General features: G+C 37.8%; 1 protein-coding gene across 1 annotated transcript in view; it reads left to right on the forward strand.

The window, feature by feature from the left end:
• Positions 1–7,846, forward strand: part of Adamts5 (ADAM metallopeptidase with thrombospondin type 1 motif 5) — a gene marked incomplete at its 5' end in the record, with an annotated part of 29,357 nt that extends 21,511 nt beyond the window's left edge. Inside the window, 2 exons of the mRNA XM_055617893.1 lie at positions 2,771–2,946; positions 6,683–7,846. Of these exons, the coding sequence (XP_055473868.1) occupies positions 2,771–2,946; positions 6,683–7,250 (744 nt within the window). The remainder of the gene's footprint in view (positions 1–2,770; positions 2,947–6,682) is intronic.
• Between the last annotated feature and the right edge of the window lie 51 nt (positions 7,847–7,897).

Raw genomic sequence — 7,897 nt, forward strand, 5'->3', positions numbered from 1 at the left:
TTAACTAGCCACAACATACATGCCGAGGACCTAGGCCAACCATTCAGGCTCAAGAACCTCTGTGGGAAAAATAAATCAACTAAATTTTGTGGGTGGACTAGGTGCAAGATGGTTTAGAAATAGGAGGGGTCAGGTGACAAAAAGGAGGGAGGGAAAAATACTAACAGAAATTACTGGAGTTGAAGGAGGGCACCTCTGGGGTAAGGCAGAAACCTAAAAAGAGAAAAGAAAAGAAAAGAACAAATTCTCTGTAAGCCTGCTTACAACCCAAAACATTTTCTCAGTATAGTTTTCCTTCTCTCAGATGACTATAGTTTCTGTCAAGTTGACAAAAAAATCTGGCTAGCACAAATATGGTTATAGAGAAGTCATGTCTTGTGCTGATATTTCGTAGAACTGTTTATTTTAAATAGAAGAGCTCCTAACTTCACTGTGAGTGCTAGCCCTTCTTCTGGTTAAGAAAATATGCTTCTTATTTCTTTTTTAATTAATTAATTAATTTTTATTAGTTAAAATTTATTCATTTTGTATTCCAGCTGTAGCCCCCTCCCTCATCCCCTCTCAATCCAATCCTTCCTCCTTTTCCTACCATGTCCCTCCCCCAGTCCACTGATAGGGGTGGTTGTCCTCCCCTTCCATCTCACCATAGCCTATCAGGTCTCATCAGGACTGGCAGGACCCTACCACAGAAAGCCTCAGAAAGACTCTATCCTGCAGTATATTAAAGTAGATGCTGAGAGTTAGCCAAACTCTGGGCAGAATGCAAGGAATCTTAAGAAAGAAGGGGGAGATAGAAAGACCTGGAAGGGGCAGGAGCTCCACAAGGAGAGCTACAGAACCAAAAGATCTGGGCCTAGAGATCTACAATGAGACTGATAATCCAACCAAGGACCATGCATGGAAATCATCTAGAACCCCTGCACAGATGTAGCCTATGGCTGCTCAGTGTCCAAATTGGTACCCTAATAAGTGGAACAGGAGCTGTCTCTGACATGAACTCAGCGGCTGGCCCTTTGATCACCTACCCCTGAGGGGAGAGCAGCCTTTCCAGGCCACAGAGGAGAGTTTTATTTTTATCTCTATAATTTCTTTATTTTCAAATTTTATGCAATGGATTAAAAACATGTTAACAGAACAAGTACATGTTTTAAAAAGCAACTTTTTAAAAAGTTTAGTTCACTGTCTGAAAAGATAAATTATGATACTAACTTCAAAATAGCCTAGGAAAGAACATGAATTTACCAGGCAAATTTTGTGAGAGAACTATTGGAAAGAAAGATTTCTATGTCCCAGCCATTTACTTAAGAACTTATATGGTCAATCTTGAAGATAAGTTTTAAGGTCATTGTCTCTGACAAAAATTTTCAATAAATCTTACACCTTCATCATAAATCAAAGTCCTCCTGGTCACTTACATTACAAGATACATACGTGCTTATTCCATGTTTTCACAGATAAACATTTTCTAAATATATTAAAGGGATTTTTTATTATTTTCTCTACCACGCAGCAATTTACAATCACTATCTAATTATCAAAACTATGACACCTCTGAAATCAGCCTTCAGCTGTGTCTGTATAACTATGTCTCTACACTAGATACCATTAAAAAAATCAGCCAGTGTCCAATTCATGTATATTTTAATATATCTATTTAGTTGCAAAGTAATACATTTTCCTTAGAACACTACACAGAAATAAAAATGAAAAGCTAGAACTATAACAAGGAAGAGAATTATTAACACTTTGAGGGATATTCTACTTCAGTTTACAAGTAAAAATACAAACTCACATACACACATCTGAAAGAATCATATGCACACAAATTTAAAATGCATATTTAAATATGTTTGGACATGTATCCACACAAGCACACTACAGTTTCTGTACATTCTATGCTTTAAATGGCTTTGAAACAACAACATATACTATTTCCTGAATTCAGAACCAAGTATTCACTCTATTCCCAAACTTTTTGAAAACACCCCTGCCCAAGTTTTATTTTGTACATGAATCTGTTTGTCTTTGCTTTGATGCCTGAAGGTTCAACAGGCAATTACTATGACAGGATTTTAAATAGGTCTGAATTATATAATTTGCTGCTAAACTAACAATTAAACAAAAGAGAGGATTCTTTGTAGTTTTAAGCCTTCTAATGCTCAGATAGCTACAGGAGTGAATCTCATGCAAAGTTAAAAGATTCTTCTCATCAACGTGAGAAGTGAATGTGATACAATGTGGCTGTGCCATGAATATAAAATGGGGCTTAGTGCTTGGCTCACCACGCATATTAGGCAAGAAGTTCAAGAGAGAAAGTACATAACCAGATCTTCCGAATAAAAACACACTATGCATCTTTCCTACTTAGAAATTAAATGGTTGACAACTTTGTGATGGCTTAGCTTTAAAGATTTATTTTCTTTTTTAACTGTGTGTATGTGGTGTGTGTGTGTGTGTGTGTGTGTGTGTGTGTGTGTGTGTGTTGGTATGCACACTTGAGAGCAGGTGCCTGGGAAGGCAAAAGGCAATGGATTCCCTAAAGCTGGAGTTACAAGTTGCTGTGAGCCACCAATCATGAATGCTAGCAAGTGGAGTTGTGTCTTCTGTGAGAGCATCATATGTTCTTAGCCTCTGAGGAATGTCTACTTTATTTTTAAGAGTATAATTTATTACAATAAGAGGTCACAAATTACAACCTTCTCCATAATTAAAAGAACCAAAAGTTCCAAACCCCAGGCATCCCTATAGATGATATCTTTGTCATATGCAGGTTACAGATGGGACTGAATGTCGGCCATACAGCAACTCTGTGTGTGTCCGAGGAAGGTGCGTGAGAACTGGCTGTGATGGCATCATTGGTTCAAAGCTGCAGTATGACAAGTGTGGAGTGTGTGGAGGAGACAACTCCAGCTGTACAAAGGTTATTGGGACCTTCAACAAGAAAAGGTAACACCATCACATCCTAACCCCCATGTGAATTAAACCAGGTTTTAGAGGCCTGCAAAGCTGAAACAGGAGAGGTGTTACCTCATCATGTCTTTGTAGGAAAAGGTCTAAGGTAATTTTGACAATGCATTCAGGGTATGAGAAGGGTTGGGGAGAAGAGCTGGATAGGCCCCTGTGCCTGATGAAAACTTTCAATGCCTCTGGAAGCAGATAACCTGCAATAGTTGTGAAGCTGAGAATTTGGGATTAGAGAGCAAAAAGAAGAGTGCATCGTTCCATAAAGTGGTGCCCAACAGCGCTGCCTTTCCAAAAGCCTCCCGTGGGGAAGCCTTAGCTTAGTTTTATGATATTTTTGTTTTATTTTATATATAAGGGTGTTTTGTCTTTGTGTATGTCTGTGTATCATTTGTGTGCCTTTTACTGGAGGAAGCCAGAAGAGGGCATCTGACCTCCAGAAACTGGAGGTATAGAAAGTGTGAGCTACCACATGGGTGCTGGGAACTGAACCCTAATCCTCTGGAAGAGTATACGTGATGCTCTTAACCACTGAGCCATCCTTCGGACCCTTTCATGATATTTTAAATCTATTTGAATATTTTATACATGTATACAAAATATTTCACTCACTCTTCCAACTTCCACTGGACACCAGGATGTTCCTTTCTCAATTCCACATGTTCTACTTCCTCTGTCCCTCCCTTCCTCCATTGCTTCTATTGATCTTTTTTTTTCTTTTTGACACATGGCCTTGGTATGTAGACCAGGGAAACCTTGAACATCAAGTCACCATCTTTCTCTGTACTGGGATTTCAGGTTTGAGATGCCACTCTTGACTCTCTTTACTATTTTTGTAACAAACAAATTCTCGCTAGACTCTGCGTTTTTCTTCAGAAAACATTTCCGCCTGCAAAATGCAAGTTAATTGAGGTGCTGCAGCAACAATCCCATTTTATAGGGCATGATCTGGTTTCTGTCCACGCCATAAGGACAGACACACAGCAATGTCTCCTGCTGTCTCACTTTTGCTTTAAACACGTGAGACTAGAAAGTGCAGCTTCTGGCATCAACCATAATTCTGCCCTCAGAAGGATGGCTGACTCAGCTAAAGGGTCTGAAGGACCTCTCCCATGTGGGTGGAGTGTGCCTGCATGCCGATGTAGGTGTTTGTTTTCCTTAACTTGTCAGTGATCTGCCAACCACACCAACAAGAGATCTTTAAAAGCACTAAGTGTCACACTAATTTGATAAGCCGAAAATGATGATTAATATGATTTTAAAATGCATAGCTGAAGGATTATTCTGACTATAAATACATATTATTTTTCTTCCTAAATAATGAAATCAGAATCATTTGGCCACGTTGGATCATCTATACCAGTCCCGAAGATCCAGTTAGATTTTGTATCTTTTCACATTTCAGATATGCAAGACAGCTAACAGACTAGCACCTCCAACTTTTATTTCACAAATGAAGATACTAAAGTTTGAAAGTTTAAAACTTACGTAACTCACCGTAGTGTTTAAATGCAAAAACAAAGCAGAGGCTATCTTGAGGTCAGAAGTGTGAGGGACATTTTGTGATATAAGAAAAGAAAGAGATTAAGGAAGAGAAAAAAGAAAAATAGAAAAGCAGTAGAGAAGGAAGATGATAAAGAATGTGACTTACAATGAGAAATCTAGTTTTTAAGGTAATATCTAACTATTTGTATCCTACGTGTTCTTCAACATAAAGTTAAAAACAACTTTTTAAAATGCTAAATGCAAATTTTAAGTTTTCTGAATTTGTTATTAATATGTGTGCTTTTGAAGTCACATGATGTGATGAATATATTCATAATAAAGACAATGGACACACATGAAATCTCTTCCCTTATTGGTCATATTTTATAACAGTTAAATTTATTTAGACACAAGGTCTCCTTTTAAGGCCAGCGCTGACAATGAGGTTCTCGGTAATATTGCCATTTAAAGATTTTTATTATATTCTCACTTCCTGTTCTTCTGTGTAAAATATGGCATCATTTCTAACTGTCATTCTGAACTCGAAGCACTTGTAGGTTTATGTACCATCTGTCAATATTAGAAGCTACCAGAAAAAAATGAGGAACACAGTCTTATCTTACATAATGTTGCAAAAATAAAGATCATAAATCCAGGTAGACAGAATTAGCAATATCTCCAAGTAATCCTGCTCACCCCAAAACTCAGAGGTTCTGACACAAGTATGAGGTAGTTACTGCAGATCAGATGCCTGGTAGACACAGACTTCTTTTGAGAATGAGCTTCCTCTTCAAGCCAGGGGATATGAACTTAGATTTTTAACATACAATATTGAAATTCAACTGAGAATAAGAAAATAATCAATTTAATTTCATAAGTTAGCCAATATGCATATGGAATGTTGCTTTTATTTAAATAACTATAACATATTTAGGGTTATATTAACTAATAATAAACATTTATGCTTTATTTTACCCTCTTAAAAAGCACAGATTTTGGCAAAAGATGAGTCCTTCTTATTGGTGTAGTCTCCTGGTACTTAATTTGCATTTGTACTAGAGTTCAACAAGATTGTGCATATTAGAGATGATCTGAGCTGATGATGTATCTTTTAATGCCAGCTTAATTTTTTCCTACTAAAACACCTTATTCAATTTGTCATAATTTTGGGTGAAGACTAAACATTCAAAAATGCATACGCCATTAAAGTCTAATTTTCTAAAAATAGTAGTAAGTACTCATGATTTACTTTTCATTTAGCTTCTTGACCCAAAAAAATCTAGTAAGGCTTCTAGGGACAGCAGCTTAATTTGTCCTGATGCCAATCCAACAAGTAGCTGAAGCCATGCTCTTAAATAACCCTGCATATTGGAGAAGATCTCTAAGAATGACTTCTGTGGCCCACCTTGAAAAACAAAGTTTTACCTGGCCTGGGACAAGAATTAGGGAATACTAAAATGTTTGCTAGTTAGCTCAATATCAGGATTTTAAAACATTAAAAATTGCTATGAGATTGAGACAGATTTGTTTATTTATACTCACATATAACCTATCCTGTTCCTGTGTTGAAAGAACATAAAATATCTTTGTAAATGTAGTAAGATGAAATGATCATATAAATTTTTAAATCCATTTTTTCCATTTTAAATAAGTAAACATTATTAACATCACCATAATTTTGAATATCTCAACAAAGGCAGATATAATGTTACTGCAATTTCATTCTGTCCTTTTAAAAGATTTAAAGTCAACCTAAATTTAATCACTTAAACACATTAACACCAGCTCAGTCTCCATGTGGGATTTCCTAGTAAGGAGAACAAAGACAGTCTCTGTCATGAACTCAATTGCCTGCTCCTTGATCACTTCCCCCTAGCCAGCCCACAGAGGAAGAGGATCCAGGCAGTCCTGAGGGGACCTGATAGGATAGGTCCAGACAGTAGGGGAAGAGGACTTCCCTTATCAGTGGACTAGGGAAGAGGGATATAGGAGGAAGAGGGAGGGAGTGTGGGACTTGGAGGGACTCAGAGGAAATGAGGGAGAGGAATACAACTGGAATACAAAGCAAATAAATTGTAAATAATAATAATAAGATGAAGAAGCAAAAGCTGTGTGTCAAGATGAGGGAAAACTTAGAAAACTTCTACATGTTTATCCACGTGTAGGCATATACTAACTCTATCTCATTGCCCCTTTCTTTTTTTTTTACCTCTCACGTGGACATTTCTGCCCACAGTAAGGGTTATACTGATGTTGTGAGGATCCCTGAAGGAGCAACCCACATAAAAGTCCGCCAGTTCAAGGCCAAAGACCAGACTAGATTCACTGCTTACTTAGCTCTAAAGAAGAAATCTGGCGAGTACCTTATCAATGGCAAGTACATGATCTCCACTTCAGAGACGATCATAGATATCAATGGCACAGTCATGAACTACAGCGGATGGAGCCACAGAGATGATTTTTTGCATGGGATGGGCTATTCAGCCACAAAAGAAATTCTGATAGTGCAGATCCTGGCAACAGATCCAACGAAAGCACTAGATGTCCGCTATAGCTTCTTTGTTCCCAAGAAGTCCACTCAGAACGTAAACTCTGTCATTAGCCATGGCAGCAACAAAGTGGGAGTACATACCCCACAGCTGCAGTGGGTGACAGGTCCATGGCTGGCCTGCTCTAGGACCTGTGACACGGGCTGGCACACCAGAACCGTGCAGTGCCAGGATGGAAATCGGAAATTAGCAAAGGGATGCATTCTCTCTCAAAGGCCTTCTGCATTTAAGCAATGTTTGCTGAAGAAATGTTAGCCTGTGGTTTGCTCTCATGCACAAAGATAACTGGAGGATGATCGTAGATACAGTTGTGGTGAAGACAAGGCCTACGAAAAGCACAAAAAGGCGGTCCTCCACGTCATTGTCACCAGGAGTCAAATTATGGGCAGAATCTGTTCTTTGTGACCAAAAAATGTGTACCACTTAACATCATGCTGGTGACCTTCAAAAACAGAAAACATGGGAGCTATGGAACATCTTTGGGCTTACACAAAGGAGACACACAATGATGAATGTAGAATCGGGGACATTTGAAGATGGCAGAGAAGTCTTGTCACCTACCTCTTACAGAATGTCTTCAAAGGCATCATGATCATGTTCAGCCATGACATACAGTTTATTTTTACTGTCTGTAAATGCATCCATTCTTGGAATGTCACTTTATATACTTGGTTCTATTAATATATATACATATGTATATTTCAATAACAAAGTATTTGACCAAAGTAGGTCTGCAGCTATTTCATCTATTAGTTTCCAGAAAGAGCTGTGGAAGATTTACTGGAAATTAAGAACTTGCTGCTGTTAATTAAGATTTTGTAAATTGTCAGTCTGCAGGACATAACATTTCAGTTAAAAAAAAAAAAAACTTTGACAGCAAGCATCTTTTGAGAAATTCTAAA

The sequence above is a fragment of the Psammomys obesus genome, unplaced genomic scaffold, assembly GCF_907164565.1.
Source record: "Psammomys obesus unplaced genomic scaffold, mPsaObe1.curated_primary_1811, whole genome shotgun sequence".
Taxonomy (NCBI): domain Eukaryota; kingdom Metazoa; phylum Chordata; class Mammalia; order Rodentia; family Muridae; genus Psammomys; species Psammomys obesus.